Raw genomic sequence first — 21021 nt, 5'->3', positions numbered from 1 at the left:
TGTTAACTTCTTCAAACTCCAAGTTTTCTTCCAAAGTCTTTCAAATCTGTGAAGCTCTATAAAGAACTTTTTCTCATATGCATATTGAAGTAGCTGAGTTACGTTGTTTCTTGAAAAGTTTTATTAATTATTTCAATAAATGAAAGTCTCACCAGATGTTCATAAACATTTTCTAAACACTAAGAATTATTATGCTGTATAATAAATAACCTTGTGGGTAAGTAGCATGATTCTTATTGTTAAGGCATTTAAAAATTACTACTGAACAAAGCAGTAAAATTTTACAGTAGACTATGTCTTGGCAAAGATACCTCATGGATTTAGTTACTATGTTGCAGAGATTTATTCATTTCAGGATTCTTGGGTCCCTGCTCATCATTCTTTTTGGCATTTTATACTATTACTAGCATCCTTATGTCCTATTAAAAGGAATTGTTACGAGGACTGTTTCCAGATCAGAGTCTTCAGAAGTACCTATTCCTGTGCTCCTAGTATAAAAACACTAGTCTTGAGGGCTGTAAAATTTAAACTTCTAACCTGTTTCACCTGTATCGTAGTAAAAATATGATCCATATTTTGGGTTGCGTTCACGTGCAGCTTACATATTTATTTTCTACCATTAGGACATCCTATATCCCCTTGCTAAAATTCTTCATGTGGAACTTATAATACAACATGGTAATTTAGAAAGCAGAAAAAATGTGGTGATATATGGACTCTCATAGCATGTGTGGTGCCTCCACTGTTACAGTCTTTCTTACCTTGGCTCTCTGTAGACTAGTAGAGCTTGGGACAATCCCCTCAGCTGAATTTTGATCTCCATCTGTCTCTCCTTAAAACACAAACCATAAATGAGAGTGAGTGGACAACTGAAGACCTCTACTACCCTCACTCCCACAATCATTAAACTGAAAGCACAGCCTTCTCAGCTTGTCTGGCAAGGGGAAACATCCTGTATGGCAAATCCAAGACCCCGGTATATTTGAGAGATGTAAATAAAACACAATGGCTGCCTCACAGCAGGAAAAGGTTTTGTTTAGTTGTTTTTGTTTTTCCTATTGACAGTGTTTCCAAACCCACACTGCTGTTTTGTTTGTGGACATGTTCTGAGCCTCTTAATTAATCCCTCTTTGCTCATACTGCAGCAGTGCCAAGACGCTACAGCCTCATACATGGCACTGAACAACCACAAAATAAAGGGCTGAAGATCCTTTTCCTCCTCTCAAATTATACTAAGTGAATAGCTCCAACAAATGGAAGAGGTACAAGGGATAGTAGGCAATAGATGTGATTATGGCCTGTTCAAGTTTGAGCCTATTCTTGTGGGTAACCAAGGCAGTGGAGACGTGGTGACGCTTTTTGACGTATATTAGTGGCCAAAGAAAGTAAAAATACCCCTTAAGCCCCAGGTGCACACACTGCTATCAGGAGATAAAGCACGTCACTGTGACTTTACTGTGGCTAGATGAAAACAGCACAGTTTTAACATATATCACAGTTGCATCTTCATTTTCGTCATGTAGACATATAGAATCATATATGAGACTGCACAATAAACTGGAAGGACTCTGCATGCCAGCTGTCTAATGCCTATCAATATTTTCTCAGCTTTAGTGCAGAGACAACTTAAGGAGGAAAGTGAAGGAGGATGAGGAGAGTGATGACTTACTGTCCAGTAACATATTATCATATGAATATATATATTAATCTCAGATGCCTTTATAGCATATACATAGAACAAGACCTAATTATCCCAAATTCACTTTGAAAAACTGTCTTACTAAAAGCCAATGGCAAAGAAATATTTTTTTTTTCATGATTCAAGCAATTGACACAAAATATTTAGAGTTGTTCTGAGGAGATCAGAACACAAGTGTTGTGGTTTAACCCCAGCCAGCAACTAAGCACCACACAGACACTCACTCACTCCCCCCCTGCCCCAGTGGGATGGGGGAGAGAATTGCAAGGGTGAAAGTCAGAAAACTCGTGGGTTGAGATAAGAACAGTCTAATAATAGAAGTAAAATGAAATAGTAGTAATAGTAGTAGTAGTAATAATAATAAAATAATAATAATACAATAATAAAATACAAAGCAAGTGACAAACAATACAACTGCTCACCACCTGCCGACCGATGCCCAGCATGTCCCCGAGCAGCAATCGCTGCCCCCTGGCCAACTCCCCCAGTTTATATACTGAGCATGACATCATATGGTATGGAATAGCCCTTTGGCCAGTCTGGGTCAGCTGTCCTGGCTATGCTCCCTCCCAGCTTCTAGAGCACCTGGCAGAGCATGGGAAGCTGAAAAGTCCTTGACTAGTGTAAGTGCTACTTCGCAACAACTAAAACATTGGTGTGTTATCAACATTCTTCTCATACTAAATCCAAAACACAGCACTATTCCAGCTACTAGGGAGAAAATTAACTCTATCTCAGCTGAAACCAGGACAACAAGGAAAAAAATTTAAGCTCTGAGGTACTGAAATTCACATGGACACCATTTCCCACAGCATTATCCTGGAGAAACTGGATGCTTATGGCTTGGATGTTCGTACTGTTTGCTGGGTAAAAAACTGGCTGGATGGCCAGGCCCAAAGAGTTGTGGTGAACGGAGTTAATCCAGTTGGCAACAGGTCACAAGTGGTGCTCCCCAGGGCTCAGTACTGGGGCCAGTCCTGTTTAATATCTTTATCGATGATCTGGACGAGGAGATCGAGTGCACCCTTAGTAAGTTTGCAGACGACACCAAGTTGGGTGGGAGTGTTGAGCTGCTGGAGGGTAGGAAGGCTCTACAGAGGGATCTGGACAGGCTGGATCAATGGGCCGAGGCCAACTGTATGAGGTGCAACAGGGCTAAGTGCCAGGTCCTGCACTTGGGTCACAACAACCCCATGCAACGCTACAGGCTTGGGGAAGATTGGCTGGAAAGCTGCCTGGCAAAAAAGGACCTGGGGGTGTTGGTTGACAGCCGGCTGAACATGAGCCAGCAGTGTGCTCAGGTGGCCAAGAAGGCCAATGGCATCCTGGCTTGGATCAGGAATAGTGTGGCCAGCAGGACCAGGGAGGTGATAGTGCCCCTGTACTCGGCACTGGTGAGGCCGCATCTTGAGTACTGTGTTCATTTTTGGGCCCCTCACTACAAGAAGGACATCGAGGTGCTGGAGAGTGTCCAAAGAAGGGCAACGGAGCTGGTGAAGGGTCTAGAGAACAAGTCTTATGAGGGGCAGCTAGGGAGCTGGGGTTGTTTAGCCTGGAGAAAAGGAGGCTGAGGGGAGACCTTATTGCTCTCCACAACTACCTGAAAGGAGGTTGTAACGAGGTGGGGGTCGGTCTCTTTTCCCAAGTAGCAAGTGATAGGACAAGAGGAAACGGCCTCAAGCTGCACCAGGGCAGGTTTAGATTGGATATTAAGAAAAACTTCTTCACCGAAAGGGTAGTCAGGTATTGGAACAGGCTGCCCAGGGAAGTGGTTGAGTCCCCATCCCTGGAGGTATTTAAAAGATGTGTAGATGTGGTGCTCAGGGATGTGGTTTAGTGGTGGACTTGGCAGTGCTAGGTTAACGGTTGGACTTGATGACCTTAAAGGTCTTTTCCAACCTAAATGATTCGATGATTCTATGATTCTAATACAGTGTGGACAGCTTTCCATTTGCCACAAGGGTTGGATTCACAGATATTTTGTCATATGCACCTTTGATATTTGGCTTGTGTTGACAGAAGAGTAGGAAATAGATTAACCCCTTAAAGTATTTCAAAATAATAAAATGTATGTCCATAAAAACAAAATAGGAATATGCCATTTCTTTTTAAAATTTACATTGCCTTTAGACAGGGAATGCTCTAAATGGCTAAAGCATGCAGGGTCCAGTGCCACGCCCCAGCACCTGGGCAGGAGCAGGGCTGGGATGCTCCCAGCAGTGTGACTGGCTGAAGCGATAGCAGCCACATGCTGGTTGCAAACCTTTTGTTCGCAACACATTTCCCCACATTACAATGGTAAGCATGTAATCTACTTAGATATTTCAGTGATCTCATACAGGATTTTAAATGGGATGGGCTGTAGGAAGACCATGACCCAACAAAGTGTTTACTTTAGCTGTCTGATGGATTGCATGTACCCGTGAAGTAATCCAGTTTGAGTGAAATCCATTAAAACTAGGATTAAAATTAGGCAGTTTGCAGTGTTCATTCCCCAGAGGGCAGCTGGGCTGTGCTGTCTGGCAGTACTCAGAGTGTGTGGAAGGAAACCCAGGTGCCAGTCCTGGCTTTGCTCTGCGCGCTCACATTTGCCCACCTGTCCTAGCGAGTCACATGGGAGCATTACGCTGTATCCCATACCATCATGATGCTGTTTGACCCTGAATAATTTGGTATTTCCCACATTAGTCTCCAAATAAAACATAAGAATTATTTCATATCATTATTTGTCCTGAAGAAAGAGCTATGCTGGGAACAAACTAATTTTCAAAATATAAGGTCTGGAGCTTCAGTTTGCAAGTCCACCCCTTTTCAAACCTAGCTTCACTGCCTCAGACAAACAATTCCAAAATATGGCATGCTGAGCTGGGAGCTGCCTAAAAGTACTGCATTAAAATCACTGAGGATAACAATACACCTGAACATCCATTCCCCCTCCAGGGTTTAGATGTTTGCTCCAGGATTCATTTTTAATGCTGCTTTCCCTAAAGAAACCAGATCTCTTCTGAGGTAAGGCATCTAACCCAGAACTAATTTTTTTAGGTGGAGAGATTTGCTCCTAGGCAGCTTATGGGGTGAAAACCAGTTCTTGCCTAGGAAAGTTCCAACAAAGAATCCAACAGGAGATAAGAAAAAGTGTATCGGTATTCTTATTCTTGAGGTTATTGAATATTTTCCCCTTTGAAAAGAAGCAATTTACAAAGAGCAAATTAAACGTATACCAATATGTATATACATGTTATACTGAATGAGAAACGATGACAACACGGTCACCTGTTACAGTTAGTTGACAAATTATCCCTATCTACAACAAGTTGCCACAGTTCTTACTCAGTCGGTTCTCCTACTGACTTCCAAGAAGGAAATCCTACAGTTCTTCCCCTCCTGGTGTGAATCAGATCCCTGATGTCATTATGCAGGTATCCAGCTGGACCTGCTGACAGTTCATGAACCCTTCAGCAGGAGACGTGACTGAATCAGGCTGCTCAGAAGCAGAGACAGACAGCTACGTGGGATTGGCACGTCCTTACACACAGCTTGTGGGATCCACAGAAAAGTGGAGGCTTCCAGGAATGAGGAGCTTTATCATAGAATCATCGAATCATTTAGGTTGGAAAAGACCTTTAAGGTCATCAAGTCCAACCGTTAACCTAGCACTGCCAAGTCCACCACTAAACCACGTCCCTGAGCACCACATCTACACGTCTTTTAAATACCTCCAGGGATGGGGACTCAACCACTTCCCTGGGCAGCCTGTTCCAATACCTGACTACCCTTTCGGTGAAGAAGTTTTTCTTAATATCCAATCTAAACCTGCCCTGGTGCAGCTTGAGGCCGTTTCCTCTTGTCCTATCACTTGCTACTTGGGAAAAGAGACCGACCCCCACCTCGTTACAACCTCCTTTCAGGTAGTTGTGGAGAGCAATAAGGTCTCCCCTCAGCCTCCTTTTCTCCAGGCTAAACAACCCCAGCTCCCTAGCTGCCCCTCATAAGACTTGTTCTCTAGACCCTTCACCAGCTCCGTTGCCCTTCTTTGGACACTCTCCAGCACCTCGATGTCCTTCTTGTAGTGAGGGGCCCAAAAATGAACACAGTACTCAAGATGCGGCCTCACCAGTGCCGAGTACAGGGGCACTATCACCTCCCTGGTCCTGCTGGCCACACTATTCCTGATCCAAGCCAGGATGCCATTGGCCTTCTTGGCCACCTGAGCACACTGCTGGCTCATGTTCAGCCGGCTGTCAACCAACACCCCCAGGTCCTTTTTTGCCAGGCAGCTTTCCAGCCAATCTTCCCCAAGCCTGTAGCGTTGCATGGGGTTGTTGTGACCCAAGTGCAGGACCTGGCACTTAGCCTTGTTGCACCTCATACAGTTGGCCTCGGCCCATTGATCCAGCCTGTCCAGATCCCTCTGTAGAGCCTTCCTACCCTCCAGCAGCTCAACACTCCCACCCAACTTGGTGTCGTCTGCAAACTTACTAAGGGTGCACTCGATCTCCTCGTCCAGATCATCAATAAAGATATTAAACAGGACTGGCCCCAATACTGAGCCCTGGGGAGCACCACTTGTGACCTGTTGCCAACTGGATTAACTCCGTTCACCACAACTCTTTGGCTCGGCCGTCTAGCCAGTTTTTTTACCCAGCAAAGAGTATGCCCATCCAAGCCATGAGCAGCTAATTTCTCTAGGAGAATTCTGTGGGAAATGGTGTCGAAGGCTTTACTAAAGTCCAGGTAGACAACATCCACAGCCTTCCCCTCATCCACTAAGCGGGTCACCTTGTCATAGGAGGAGATCAGGTTAGTCAAGCAGGACCTGCCTTTCATAAACTCATGCTGACTGGGCCTCATCCCCTGATTGTCCCATATGTGCTATGTGATGGCACTCAGGATGATCTGCTCATAACCTTCCGTGGCACTGAGGTCAGGCTGACAGGCCTGTAGTTCCCCAGATCCTCCTTCCGGCCCTTCTTGTAGATGGGTGTCACATTTGCTAACCTCCAGCTACCTGGGACCTCCCCGGTTAGCCAGGACTGCTGATACATGATGGAAAGTGGCTTGGTGAGCGCTTCCGCCAGCTCCCTCAGTACCCTTGGGTGGATCCCATCCGGTCCCATAGACCTGTGTGTGTCTAAGTGGTGTAGCAGGTCACTAACCATTTCCCCTTGGATTATGGGGGCTTCATTCTGCTCCCCGTCCCTGTCTTCCAGCTCAGGGGGCTGGGTACCTGGAGAACAACTGGTCTGACTATTAAAGACTGAGGCAAAGAAGGCATTAAGTACCTCAGCCTTTTCCTCGTCCTTTGTCACTATGTTTCCCCTCTCATCCAATAAAGGATGGAGGTTGTCCTTAGCCCTCATTTTGTTGCTAATGTATTTATAGAAACATTTTTTATTGTCTTTTACAGCAGTAGCCAGATTAAGTTCCAGCTGGGCTTTGGCCCTTCTAATTTTCTCCTCGCATAACCTCACAACATCCTTGTAGTCCTCCTGAGTTGCCTGTCCCTTCTTCCAAAGGTCGTAAGCTCTCCTTTTATTCCTGAGTTCCAGCCAAAGCTCTCTGTTCAGCCAGGCCAATCTTAGCAGAGTATTATCATCACAGATGCTAATCCTGTCTAACCTGGGTGTTCAGGTATCTCTGCTTGCCCCTATGAGCCCTCAGGGGTGAGTGGAGCCCCTCATAAGACATCATCCTGCTTATACCAGCTGCTGGCCTGGGCTCCCCACTCCAGCGGAGAAAGCCCCATCCCAGCCCTCCTACTGCACCAACAACTGTGAGCAAATTCATGTGAATCGTTAGCCTAATTTTCTAAATTGTTCATAAATAATTCATACCAGCTGCACATTACTCAACACCACACCAGTATCTATGGAGATGCTGGTTGCTGTGGTGTGGAGAGGGTCCGAAAGCTCTATGCAGGGCTTGCATGGCCAAAGATGGGAGTTGCTCCTTTGTTTCTGGCTGGGGAACAGACATGCTGCAGCCCAGCTGGGAGCATTTAGTGGCAGCTCTGATTCTCATTTTCCTGCCTCCAGGGCTGCCAAGGCAGCAGCTGCTTAGTATTGCAGAAACACAAATTATGTATTTATTTGAAGGCAGTTGCAAGCTAATTTTTTGTTAGCGGTCAGACTCAAGGAGAGTTTATTCTTCCATACATTCAAATTTTCTCATCCTCTTCTTTTATTATTTTTTCCAGCTGCTGAGAGATTTTCTCCTGATTTCCTATTGGGAGGGAAATTCCTCTTAATGCGGAAAGGAGGAAAGTCAGAATGGGAAGCCAATGCCAGATTAAAGAAAAAGTTTCTTGTCAGTATTACACATGTGGCAGGGAAGGAGCACAATTCTTTATAAACAGCAGCTCTAGAGGAGACACTGTGTCAAGTTCTATTCTTCAAAAATTATGAGAGTTTCCATGTGGGATCACAAAGGACAACACAAATTTGACTAATCTTTCTTCTGCATGAAATCCTTTGGATTCGTCCATTGTATGGTCCCAGCCTTGTGATACAATCTTGATTACATCTTGATAGGCAAAGATATGTCATAGAGCCCCACCCTACTTTTCTCCCGTTCTGAAATATTCCTTGTAAAGGATCTCTGCTCAAATCCTTTGTAACTGAAGTAATTGGAAACAAAGATTGCTCTGGCTCTCTTATCAGATTGCGCTGCATGATAAGATATGATTTAAAGCACACCTATTTTTGCATCTGGTTTACTCATCTCACTTGTCAGTTTATTGCTGTTTACGTTGGCCATTGCAATCAACACAAAATGCAAAGCAAAGATGTGCGCTAATTCCTTACACTAATCAAGGCAAACTCCTTGGAGAGGCTCCAACTCCTTGTGTCTTTCATTTAGTGCTCAAACATTTTCTTGTCTTTTTCTGTTCAGGTTTTCAACTTTGCTTTCGGGCATCTGTGCACCACCCCACTGCTACTACAGAGCTGCTGCAGTGGTGGTGCTGTAACTCACACAAGGAGCCCTCCACTATCCCACTCTCCATCCTCACATGCCGTCCCTGTGCACAGGGTATAGATACTGTAGGAGCCTCTGTTGCAGCAGCCTTCTTGGGTGCTTTTAGCAATTGCTGTAGCTTATAGTATAGTGTAGAATATAGTGTAGAATATAGTGTAGAATAGTGTGGCCAGCAGGACTAGGGAGGTGATAGTGCCCCTGTACTCGGCACTGGTGAGGCCGCATCTTGAGTACTGTGTTCATTTTTGGGCCCCTCACTACAAGAAGGACATCGAGGTGCTGGAGCGTGTCCAGAGAAGGGCAACGAAGTTGGTGAAGGGTCTAGAGAACAAGTCTTATGAGGAGCGGCTGAGGGAACTGGGGTTGTTTAGCCTGGAGAAGAGGAGGCTGAGGGGAGACCTTATTGCTCTCTACAACTACCTGAAAGGAGGTTGTAGCTAGGCAGGGGTCGGTCTCTTCTCCCTAGTAACAAGCGATAGGACAAGAGGAAACGGCCTCAAGCTGCGCCAGGGGAGGTTTAGGTTAGATATTAGGAAAAACTTCTTCACCGAAAGGGTGGTCAAGCATTGGAACAGGCTGCCCAGGGAAGTGGTTGAGTCTCCATCCCTGGAGGTATTTAAAGGGCGGATAGACGTGGTGCTCGAGGACATGGTATAGTGATGGACTTGGCAGTGCTAGGTTAACGGTTGGACTCGATGATCTTAAGGGTCTTTTCCAACCTTAACGATTCTATGATTCTATAGTAGCCCCAAAGAGCAGTTAAATCTTTAGAGATAGTCTGATGTGTAGAGCTGGATTATCCAAGATGAAGGCAAACAGGGCTGCTTTGGGAAGGGGAAGGGTACCACTGCACTGCACATCTGGGTTTATGTGATGGAATACTGTGTCTGATTGTGTTTACACAAGTTACATCCTAAATATGCTTGCAGGCCTTTTGTATGCTAGAGGTGGCTCTACTGAAATTAATCTGTCCCCCACATCTTTTAACATCTCTCTATATAGACTCTCATTTGATAGGACACATGCACTTTTAATCTGCTCTGAAACAGAAAGTCCAGATTCCTTGCCAGACTGTCATCTTTGTACTCTTTTTGCTGGTATTGCTTCTCCCGTCTATTTTCTCTAATACCAGTTCAATATATATTCTAAATTACTTGGAAGGTCTCCCCTCCTCAGACACTTCAAACATTCAACAAATTGTGCATATAATCAACAACATATCATCTAGTTGCCAAAAGCTGACTATTCTTCTGCATGATCAAATCACAAAATCCCCTGTGTCTGTTTTCTATCTAGGGCATGGATTTAAAAGGTAGCTGTATTCTGACTTCTATTAATTTGTTTGTAGCATTGCACAAGCCATGCTAACAATTACATAAATCATCCCTGACTAATAACTGTCCTTTAAAAGACTCACTTTACAGTATCCTTCCTCAAAATTCAGCTCATTGCATTCATTGCCAAAACCACACTGAAACATTCTTTAAATGAGTATGAATTAGAGGGAACAGCGGGGTTTTGTTTGATCCTTGACTAACTCGGTATACTCTGTGAGTGGTGTTACCAGCTGACCCTCTCCATCACTGGGATAGCCTCAGTGCACACTGGTGAGTGTGTTTGCTCTCTGTGCCCTTGCCAAACCAGTTGCATGCCTGTGACCATGCCCTCCCATCACAGCCTTTCTCCTACCCCACCTTGTGAGACAGGATCCAGAAACAGGATGGATTCATGGCTCATCATTTATACTATGGTTATTTATTGCAGCCTCGTTGTGTGGGCAAAACAAATGCGGTGAGATTTAGATTACAAACCCCAGCTAAGCCATCCAGAGCTGCCTGTGGATCCCTGAGTAAGCAGCATCCTGCTCCCTGCTTGGAAGCGGGGGAAGCGAGCAGCCCTGCTGCTTACCAATGTGTTGCCCCGCAGCCCTGCAGCTGGACCCATGGGCTTCAGATGTGCCCCCCCTCCTTAGACCGGTCCTGCTGCATCTGCACCTGCCGAGTTAGCAGCAGGGGTGGCGTGGGAGCCCGCTGTTAGGTCGCCATTCATCTGGTCTGATGCACTGTCAGCTAAGTGATCTCATCCCGATGAATTATTGTCGAAAAAGGACTTTCACAGTCTGCAGGGAGATGGATCCCATTTGTCTCTGAGCAGCAACACACCTGATCTTTGCTTATATGCTGGATGCATTCTGATGCCAGATGTTACGTTAGCTGGGCTGGCCAGCCAGAAAAATTTTAGTGGTTTCAGAGGGACTGTGATAGCTCTTTGCTCAGCTGGGTCTGTTTGCCTACCATAGGCAGGATTTAATCAGTGTTGAAGACACTAAAGAAGAGCCCAGGAAATACTACCTGCATTTTGGCTCCATAGATACAATCTGATATGCATTGGGTCTGCTGGGCTGCTTAAATGAGATAGCATTTGTATGTGAGATTTGATCCTAGGGTGCTTTTGTTATACCAGCTTTATACTGATTGCCAACAGCCAGCTACTCATAAAGATGTTAAGCTCCAGTTTATTCCAAGCCTGGAAAGAAATGAACTCCCTCCAATATACTGGGCTTCCTCATTTCTTCCATCACTCATCTCTGGCAGAAGTGTTAGTGTCAAGACTCTTGACAATTTTCATGTCTCTGGCCACAGATGTCCTCAGCACATTAAAGCTGTTTTGAGATAGTTGTGGTGAATATATTTAGTTCTGTCCTTGCCATATACATTTCTGAGAGTATTCATTTCTAGTGTGCTCTATGTGCTGCATTCATATTTTCAAGGAATCAAGTGTTTCTGAATGGCTGGGATCTTCTAATCTTTTAAAGGAGTTCTGCATATTTCTCATCTAGGCAAGGGTATATTGGTTTTGGCATTCAGATAGGATGGACTTAGGTAAGTCTTGACTATGCCTGATCTATATTGATGTCACTTGGAGTAAACATCTCTTGGCCAAGTTTAGCGCTTAGCAGGTCATAGTTTTCTACAGGTACTGCACAGGGCTCTGGGGATAAGATATAGATATAGAAACCATAATTTGGAAAATAATGGTAATCTCAAAGAGAACTGGTTATGGCAGAAATTTCAGGCGCCTGGCAGAGTGTTGTCATGCAGCAGTGAGCCAAAGATTGAAGAAGCAATTCAGAGAGCAAGAACAAAAACTTGCTAGTTGCTTGGGGCTGCAAAGAAGCTGTAGTTTGCTAAGGAGAGGTGTTTCTAAGAGGCGTTTCTACCTGTGTGCCACCCTCCTCAGGCCAGCGAGGGGGTTCCTCTGACCCATCAGTGAGCTGACTCAGTGCAGTAAACCGGCCTGCAACTATTCATTCTGCTTCTGCCAAATGAGGTGTTCTGGATAGAGGATAGCAAATTGCATCCTTAAAGGTTGAGGTTTCTTTCCTTGGTCATGGGGACACAGCAAGGAAAAGAAAGCAGCTAATTTCTGTTGTTTGCTTCCTTCTCCTTCTCTGGTGCTGGGGGAGTACAAGAAGTAGTGGAGAGATCAAGGCCCAAAGCCTACATGCTCATTTTGCAGGGTCTTACTACATAAATCTGCATTCTCTACACATAACCAGGCACAGTTCAAATTGTGAGGCATTTGTTAATTGACATGAAACAAGTACTTACATGTAAGGGGCAACATGATTGCCTCTGTAGTACAAGCCTGAGCAGGATTGCTTTGGCTCCTGAATTCAGCCAAATTGTCTTTCAGATGTTAACGCCTGTTTCCACTCATCTCCCTGCCCAGGTCCATATTAGAGGTGACTCCCCACTCTTGTGCTCCCATAAAAGGCCCTGTTTGAATTGAATGTGTAATTGGTTTGCTTGACATTTGCTTTTTTCTGTTCATTTATTCAACCTTAAGCTTGAAATTGCTCTCATCTACACTTGGAAATCTAACCGTACCTATCTCTCAAGTTATATGCAATATAGTTTTCCAGATACTCAATTTCATCCTTCATGTTCCAAAATGTAAATAAACTGAATGGAAATATATTCAAATTCCTGTCATTTGGAGTTATGATTAAATTATGACCAAACCAACAGAGTATAGATATTAACTCTTTCCTATGGCACTACCTCCCTGATGGGTCCAAATCAAGGAGAGGTTCCTATAGCTACTGCATATTAATTTATTTCACTTAAGTTGCACTTAGAGGTAATAACATTATATTTTATCTTTGAAGGAAAAATTTAAAAATATCTTTAGCTTTTATTTCTCTAGGACATAAAACAGAGTACAGGATACAAATCTGTCCTGTGTATCAGGCTTTTGCGGCTTGATGGAGCATGAGTGTTTTGGAGTTAGAAAAATGTGGCCTCTCTTATATTGCAGGTCCATTTGCTTTATCGATTGTTAAAACTAAGAAACTGTTCCTAAGTAAAGAAATTATTCTTTGTATTTATTAGTTCTATGCTAAAGAAACAGGCAACTGTATTAGCTCTTGTTTGTGCAGGCAGTGCACACTCTGCTTCTCTTCAAACAGTTTGGACCAACTCTGTAAATGGCTCAGAAACACTTTGATGCCTGGCAGCCAGGTTGGTGTGAGCGCATGTGCTAAAGGCACCCACCAGCCATCTCTGCAGGACTCTGCTACGTCCCTGCCCTGGTTGCCCCATCCAGCATCCTGTTTCCAGCTGCCACTCCCTGCAGGGAAAGGAATGCCGGTTTCACCAGGTAAAAATTGCCTTTCTGGCACCATTTTGACCGGTGGTTCCCGTAAGCTGGGCAAACTCCATTTTGACCTGCAAATCTGCTCGACTTCAACTTGCCTGATTTTAAATCAGATTTTCACTGGTGGATCAGACTGACCTACTTGTTTTTCTGCCTGTGGCCCAGCCCAGAGGAATGGCTGCTCTCCTTCCCTGCTGTGTGCCCTGGAGCCCTGTGGCCACCTCTGGTGCCCTTCCACCTGCACGGTAATGCACCTTATCCCATGATGCAACACATTTCAGCTCATAATAAAATTATTGGCTCATTCCCTTTGTGGAAAGATCGCTGTCACACAATGGGAGGGCAGCTTGTGCTCCCTCTGACATCTGGCTGCTTTACACGGGGAAAGGAGCAGGGCAAGAAGAGTTAAGACAGCATGTCCGCCTGCTACGGCAAAGATTTTTGCATTTAGAATACAGTTTTCATTTCTCCCAGCTAACATTGGAAGCGGACAAAAAAATTTCTTCTTATGCCAACTTGAGCACATCAAAGAGCTGTTTTGATTTAGTAATGTCTCTTAAAAATACATGCCAAAGTATCTAGTTTTCCAGCAATAACTTCAGCACCGGCACTATGACTTTATAGAGCAAATATCACGTTTTAAAATCTATAATGAATGTGTTTGTAATTAGTTGCAAATATTAGGTCACTTTTGTAATTTTTATCTTTCAAATTTAAGAGCAGGAGTTACCTAAAATGATACAACTATGTGTTGGACAGGCATTATTTTGCTCTGTAAAGTGAAAGCGGGTCTTGCTAATGAGGGAGAAAATTGCCTAATGTAAGACATACAGAAATTTACCTGTCTTTATAGAAAATTATTCCCTCCAGCACCTTGTTTAATGCACAACACAGCTGAGCACTATGATATTTCTGCACATCTAACTTGAAGTGATCCTCAGACACGTTATTAAAGATTCAAAGTAGGTTTTCACTTGTGCAAAATTCAAGACGTATTCAGATTTGGGTTTTGGTTAGGGAACTTTCATCTGAAAAATTCAGGTTCAGATTCTCAGTTCCTCCAAGGTTTCTGAGCATTTAACTTTTTTGGTTTTAGAGATATTGCTAGCCACCTCAACAAGGGAAGGTTCCTACTTCTTTTTTTCATCCCTTCTTATTTCAGTGATTATAATATATATATTTGTACTTTCCTCCTCCACCCCTTCAGTCCCTCTCCAAAAGTTGCATAGATTCTCAGTCCAGGATATTGCCCCTGAGTTGTCTCTCAGGGGTCTGTATTGGGACCAGTACTGTTTAATATCTTCATCAATTACATAGTGGGATCGAGTGCACCCTCAGCAAATTTGCAGATGACACCAAGCTGAGTGGTGCAGTTGACACTCCTAAGGGACACGATGCCATCCAGAGGGACCTGGAAAAGCTAAAAGAAGTGGGCCCATGGGAACTTCATGAGGTTCAACAAGGCCAAGTTCAAGGTCCTGCACCTGGGTCGGGGCAACCCCCAGTATGAATACAGGCCAGGGGATGAAGGGATTGAGAGCAGCCCTGCCGAGAAGGACTTGGGGGTAACGATAGACAAAAAGCCAGCAATGTGCGCTCACAGCCCAGAAAGCCAACCGTATCCTGGGCTGCATCAAAAGAAGCGTGGCCAGCAGGTCGGGGGAGGTGATTCTGCCCCTCTACTCTGCTCTGGTGAGACCCCACCTGGAGTACTGCGTCCAGCTCTGGAGTCCTCAGCACAGGAAAGACATGGACCTGTTGGAGAGGGTTCAGAGGAGGGCCACAAAAATGATCAGAGGGATGGAACACCTCTCCTGTGAGGAAAGGCTGAGAGAGTTGGGGGTTGTTCAGCATGGAGCAGAGAAGGCTCCAGGGAGACCTTATTTCAATACTTAAAGGGGGCTTATAAGAAAGATGGGGACAAACTTTTTAGCAGGGCCTGTTGCGATAGGACAAGGGGTAATGGTTTTAAACTAAAAGAGGGTAGATTTAGACTAGATATAAGGAAGAAATTTTTTTACGATGAGGATGGTGAGACACTGGAACAGTTTGCCCAGAGAGGTTATAGATGCCCCATCCCTGGAAACATTCAAGGTCAGGTTGGACGGGGCTCTGAGCAACCTGATCTAGTTGAAGATATCCCTGCTCGTTGCAGGGGGTTTGGACTATATGACCTTTAAAGGTTCCCTCCAACCCAGACTGTTGTACGATTCTATGATATAAGGTCAAATCCATGTTCCATAAACAACACAACTCTTTAGGCTTTTCCCTTTATTTGGGGCTAAAATTTAGAGCACTGTTAGTATCCAATATGCAAAATATAAAGTCCCCTGAAATAACTGTACATTTTTTCAGGAACTCAGTTTAGGAATTACCAGTGTATGTTAATATAATTTTCCCTCATACACTCTTGTCTGCTATTGAAAAGCAAACACTGCAAAGATTTGGGAAGGTATTTCTTGACTATACTGTTTATTTCATTGTTGAAAATGAAGAATTTGCTGAGTAATCTCTTTAAAACTGTCTATTTTCATACAGGAGGCTCAGTTTGGACAGCAGCCAGCCCATTAATGCAGGAAACTGGTAAGCTTGCACAGAACATTTGCTAGTCCCTGCAAGATCCAAGCTCCACTAAAATGTTTCCAGTACATTAATTGCAATACTAGAGAAAACCTCACATTTCTCTTTTTTTATTTAGTCATGAAAAAGAACGCATTTTAGTTGTCAGCACAGTTTACACTAAAAGCATCACATGCCTTAGCCTCTGCCTTTGTTATATCTGGTTGTCTTGGTGCATTTGTTCTACTTATGGCAACAACAGATGTTTCCAAGAAACAGTTATTTTGAAGTGAACAAATATTGGAATTGGATATTCTTGATGAAAATATCAGTAATACAAAAATTCACTTAGCAATTAATCATATCTTGCAGCTTTCTTACACTAACATTGGTGAGATCTGCACACTGCTGCAGTGAGCAGGTGGAGAGCAAGGCAGCGCATTATGGTCATCTCAGCCTCCGGCAGGACCTCCCTCTCTTGCTCCAAATGCCACCCTCCACTTTGTGTAGTAAGATGTCTATTAATAATTTTAACAATGATGTGAGGAATGGGGTGTGTACAATGCAAAGCAGGTGTAATCATTCGTTACAAATTACAAACTGTCATTTCTATTTTTTCATCAGTTATAATGCTGTGCTTCATCCACAGCTACTCTGCTGGAGCTGGAGTCAGCTCATATGAGTCTGACCCCAAACTCAATTTGCTTACCAGGAGCAGGCTTGCTCCCTTTTTACAGCAACTCATAGGCAGAGCAAAATCAGGCTCATTGAGCGGAGCCTGAAATTTCTGCATTGTTGAAGGAGCATCCCAAATAGTTTGGCTTGCCTCCAACCCAAGAAAATCTACCTCAGCTGTGGATTTGGCTCTGGAAAGCTGCTGTTTTTAAAGAAACACTCTTCTTATGCATATGTGCAATAGGTCACTATTAAAGCTTCTCTCTTTGATATCCACTTAGATATATGACTAGTACAGACTTTTATGAATTAAAAGTCAGGCTAACTCAGCAGTGCAATGAAGTGGAATGGTAAGGTGTAATCTGTTTTCATCACACCATTCTTCATACCCCCGTACATATCAGTTTGGGCTTTATGGACTGGCATATCAATATCTCAATCCAGCATCTCATTCCACAGAAGATTTACTTGGTGTTACCATATGGTGTCAGCTCCCTGGCCCGTCTTTGATTCAGATCAAATGCTGTTCTGTTTTAGCTGAGATTCAAACACTTATTTTTTCACCTAATAGGAACACAGAATTTACTTACTGATGGATGTATTTTAAGTAACTGTCTTTGAAAGATTCTTCAGGTGTGCAATTGCTTTTGAAATACAAGGAAGGAAGAGGTGAAATCTTTTATCAGAGTAGTAAGTAATGCAGCTGGAGAAAACACACATGCACTTTTGGGTATGCAACCTCCCATACTATGTCCTGAAGAGGCAGCTGAGAAAGCTTTTGCATATCCCAAACCTTATGAATTGTTGCTCAGTTTCTTTTCTTCAGGTGTTAGTTCCTACATTTATGAATACTGCTTCTCTTATAGTCTTAGACCATCATGACAATAACCGCACTAGGACTTTAAAACTTAACATATTTAGGATGTGAGATGGAGTCCTTCAAATCTAATGGAAATATATGGAAGCTATTCAAAGAAGAACAGAGGATAGCATTTTTATCTCGGTTATGTGTCTCTTAGTTAAAATATATATTTCAACTCATCATATGAATGTTTTCATATGTGAATCAACTCATATGTGTTTTGATGTTCTTCAGTGGTACGACTCTTGGGTATGTGAGCATCTATATGACATACTTTTACAACCAGGTTCTCTATGTGGGCAGCAATATCTTGCCACAATGCAGCAGCCCAGATGGGTTTGCCTCTGCGCTGCCAGTTGCTCTGCTTCCATTGCTGTAACCACCCCCACAGGGCATTTGCCACCATCCATGAATCAGTACAGAGATAAAGTACTGGCCATTTTTCTCATTCAGCAATATCTAAAGCCATCTGGATGGCTTTCACCTCTGCAAACTGACTTGATTCACCTTCTCCTTCAGCATTTTCTGCAACTTGTCGTACAGGACTCCATACAGCAGCTTTCCACCTCCGATGCTTCCCCACAAGACAACAGGACCCATCAGTGAACAGGGCATATTGCTTCTCATTTTCTGGCAGCTGATTACACAGTGGGGCCTCTTCAGCATGCATCACCTCCTCCTCTGGTGATATTCTGAAATCTTTGCCTTCTGGCCAGTCCACGATCACTTCCAAGATTCCTGGGTGACTGGGGTTTCCTATTCGGGCCTGTTGTGTGATTTGTGCGACCCACTTACTCCACGTAGCATCAGTTGCATGATGTGTACAGGGGATCCTCCCTTTGAACATCCAGCCCAGCACTGGCAGTTGGGGTGCCAAGAGGAGCGGTGCTTCAGTACCAACCACTTCCGAAGCAGCTCGAACCCCTTCATATGCTGCCAATATCTCTTTTTCAGTTGGAGTATAGCCAGCCTCGGATCCTCTGTATCCCTGACTCCAAAACCCTAGGGGTCGACCTCGAATCTCCCCTGGTGCTTTCTGCCAGAGGCTCCAGGTAGGGCCATTCTCCCCGGCTGCGGTGTATAACACATTTTTTACATCTTGTCCTGCCCGGACTGGCCCAAGGGCTACTGCATGAACTATCTCCCGTTTAATTTGTTCAAAGGCTTGTCGTTGCTCAGGGCTCCATTTGAAATTGTTCTTCTTCCGGATCACTTGATAGAGAGAGCTTACCATCAGAGTGTAATTTGGAATATGCATTCTCCAAAAAGCCACAACACCCAAGAAAGCTTGCGTTTCCTTTTTGCTAGTTGGTGGAGACATGGCTGTCATTTTGTTGATCACATCCATTGGGATCTGACGACGTCCATCTTGCCATTTTATTCCTAAAAACTGGATCTCCTGTGCAGGTCCCTTGACCTTACTTTGTTTTATGGCAAAGCCAGCCTCCAGAAGGATTTGGACTATTTTCTTCCCTTTCTCAAAAACCTCTTCTGCTGTGTTGCCCCACACAATGATGTCATCAATGTATTGCAGCTGTTCTGGAGCCCCACCCTGTTCCAGTGCAGTCTGGATCAGTCCATGGCAAATGGTGGGGCTGTGTTTCCACCCCTGGGGCAGTCGATTCCAGGTGTACTGGACCTCCCTCCAAGTGAAAGCAAACTGTTGCCTGCACTCTGCTGCCAAAGGGATTGAGAAAAATGCATTAGCAATATCAGTTGTGGCTTACCACTTGGCTGCCTTTGACTCCAGTTCATATTGAAGTTCTAGCATGTCCGGCACAGCAGCACTCAGTGGCGGCGTGACTTCATTCAGGCCCTGATAGTCTACTGTTAGTCTCCACTCTCCATTAGACTTTCGCACTGGCCATATGGGACTGTTAAAGGGTGAGCGAGTCTTGCTGATTACTCCTTGGCTCTCCAGTCAACGAATCAACTTACGGATGGGAATCAGGGAGTCTCTGTTGGTGCGATATTGTCGCCAGTGCACTGTTCTGATAGCAATTGTTACCTGATGTTCTTTGACCTTCAGCAGCCCCACAATAGAAGGGTCCTTTGAGAGACCAGGCAGGGTAAACAGCTGTTTAATTTCCTCTGTCTCCAAGGCAGCTATGCCAAAAGCCTGCCGGTACCCTTTTGGGTCCTTGAAATACCCTCTCCTGATGCCAAGGATGCACGGATCCTCTGGGCCAGTCACAATGGGGTGCTTCTGCCACTCCTTCCCAGTTAGGCTCACTTCGGCCTCCAATACAGTCAGCTGTTGGGATCCCCCTGTCACTCCAGAAATACAGATGGGTTCTGCCCCTTTATAGCTTGATGGCATGAGGGTACACTGTGCACCAGTGTCCACTAGAGCCTTATACTCCTGTGGGTCTGATGTGCCAGGCCATCAAATCCACACAGTCCAGTAAACCTGGTTGTCCCTTTCTTGCACCTGGCTGGAGGCAGGGCCCCTCTAGTCCTGGTCATAGTATCCGTTTCTCACTTCTTGTAAATGCGAGTCAGGAGTTCCTTCATTACAATCAGTAGTAAGATCAGCCCTTCAACCCTGTCTGGGGAACTGCTCGCTGGAAACTGGAGCCGCAACTCTCCTGGGAGAACGACCTTTTGTAGTTGTTTTTCCTTGCAAGTCACGTACCCGTGCCTCTAGGGTCGAGGTAGGTTTTCCATCCCACTTCCTCATATCCTCTCCATGGTCATGCAGGAAAAACCACAGGGTGCCCCGTGGTGTGTATCCACTATATCTTCTCTCTTGAGCAGAGGGATGCTTACTCCTAATGGCTGAGATACTGGTCTGTACAGGTGGAGAGTAGGATATATCCTCTTTGAGTTGCTGGAAATCCCGAGACAGTTTCTCCACAGCCGAGACGAGGGAGGAAGAGAGACTTTCATCGTATTTCTGGAGCTGGCTAGCCGCTTCATCCACCATTGGTCCCTCTTCATCTTTCCAGGTCATTATTGGCAAAGAGTTTGCATATGACGCTGGTGCGCTCCGTACCAACTCCGCCACATGGATCGTGTGCACTGAACTTCATCTGGATCTTTGGATAGCTGCTTGTTGTCCAGGTCACCATAAATCACCTCCAGCATGGCTAATTCCCTCAGGTACTGGATACCTCTCTCCATGGTGGTCCACTTGCCTGGGTGACATATAACATCTTCCTTGAAGGGATACCTTTCCTTCACGCCTGACAGGAGTTGCCTCCAGAGGCTGAGGGCTTGTGCCCCTTTTCCAATCGCTTTGTCAATGCCCCCTTCCCTAGAAAGGGATCCCAGCTGTTTGGCTTCCTTACCTTCCAATTCCAGGCTACTGGCCCCATTATCCCAGCATCGGAGCACCCAGGTGACAATGTGCTCGCCTGGACGACAGCTGAAATCTTTTCGCATACCTTGCAGATCACTCAGGGATAGGGATCAGGTGGTTTCTATCTTGTTTATAAACGAGTTCTTCCTCCTCCTCTCCTCGTGATGGCCCTGCTTTTTCATCATCCCTTTCTAAACGAGTTGACTTTCACTTCCAAGATTTCTTCTTGTGTATAGGGGCGACTGATACCGGCACAGGTTGGTTCTCTGGCTCAGCTGCAGTGCCTGTCGC

At 44.7% G+C, this 21021-nt stretch overlaps 1 protein-coding gene across 2 annotated transcripts in view; it reads right to left on the bottom strand.

Annotated features, from left to right (window-relative positions):
* Window positions 1-21021, bottom strand: part of LOC104011930 (sorting nexin-18-like) — a 102058-nt gene that overhangs the window by 58742 nt on the left and 22295 nt on the right. The window contains exon 2 of one of the 2 annotated variants that reach the window (XM_087770741.1): window positions 762-832. The exons of the other annotated variant lie outside the window; for it this stretch is intronic. Within the exon in view, the coding sequence (XP_087626867.1) occupies window positions 762-832 (71 nt within the window). The remainder of the gene's footprint in view (window positions 1-761; window positions 833-21021) is intronic. 2 annotated transcript variants of the gene reach the window in all.

Source organism: Nipponia nippon, unplaced genomic scaffold, assembly GCF_047370975.1.
Source record: "Nipponia nippon isolate SJK-2023a ecotype South Korea unplaced genomic scaffold, ASM4737097v1 scaffold_33, whole genome shotgun sequence".
NCBI lineage: Eukaryota > Metazoa > Chordata > Aves > Pelecaniformes > Threskiornithidae > Nipponia > Nipponia nippon.
The sequence above is the reverse complement of the archived record's forward strand: the minus strand, read 5'-3'. Positions and strand labels throughout refer to the sequence as shown.